This window comes from Theobroma umbraticum, unplaced genomic scaffold, assembly GCF_002168275.2.
Source record: "Theobroma umbraticum cultivar Fairchild unplaced genomic scaffold, ASM216827v3 scaffold_20.0, whole genome shotgun sequence".
NCBI classification, from domain to species: domain Eukaryota; kingdom Viridiplantae; phylum Streptophyta; class Magnoliopsida; order Malvales; family Malvaceae; genus Theobroma; species Theobroma umbraticum.
In genome coordinates this window covers 178,780-179,354 of record NW_018397266.1, presented here as the reverse complement: position 1 = coordinate 179,354, position 575 = coordinate 178,780, and the positions used below count along the sequence as shown (strand labels likewise).

The window sequence follows — 575 nt, the reverse complement described above, 5'->3', positions numbered from 1 at the left end:
ACTTAGTTTTTATTACAGCAAAAACAAGGTTTTCAAATTGAAGTACGTATTTGTTAGGGCCATAGTAAGAAGGCAGTTTTTCTTCTTCTCTTGTAGAGCAAAGATGCTATCAATGGAGCAAACCCCGAACCCTAGCACAAACAGCAACCTCTCCTTGACCCACAACAACAACAAACCCAACTTCTTTGCTAGGTCCTTTCTTCAGTTTTCTTTCCTTTTCTTTTATAAGAAAATTGGGGAGAAAAACTAAATAAAAATTCAATTTTGAATCTAATTATTATTTTAATTTTGCAAGAGTCGAAAGATTTTAGAGCAGCGGAAGTCTCTTCCTATTGCTTCAAGTTTGTTTGATTACTAAAAAACTCTTCCTTTTAAAGGTTATTGCGCTTATGATTTTATGGTAAAGAAAGGTTGTTCCTTTTTATTTTTCTAGTTGAGAGAAGACTTGTTGAGGACGTTCGAAAACATGATATCTTAATCATAGTTGGTGAAATTGGAAGTGGGAAACAACCAGTGAGTAGTAGTATTCCTTCTTTTTTTCTTTTGCTGTTTTAATTTGTTTGTTGAATTTGATA

General features: G+C 32.9%; 1 protein-coding gene across 1 annotated transcript in view; it reads left to right on the top strand.

Moving 5' to 3' along the window:
- The first annotated feature begins 112 nt into the window (after nucleotides 1-112).
- The window catches only part of LOC110423420 (RNA helicase family protein), a 7,888-nt gene continuing 7,425 nt past the window's right edge, over nucleotides 113-575 (top strand). The window contains 3 exon segments of the mRNA XM_089784717.1: nucleotides 113-204; nucleotides 298-341; nucleotides 434-523. Coding sequence (XP_089640843.1) covers nucleotides 113-204; nucleotides 298-341; nucleotides 434-523 — 226 coding nt within the window.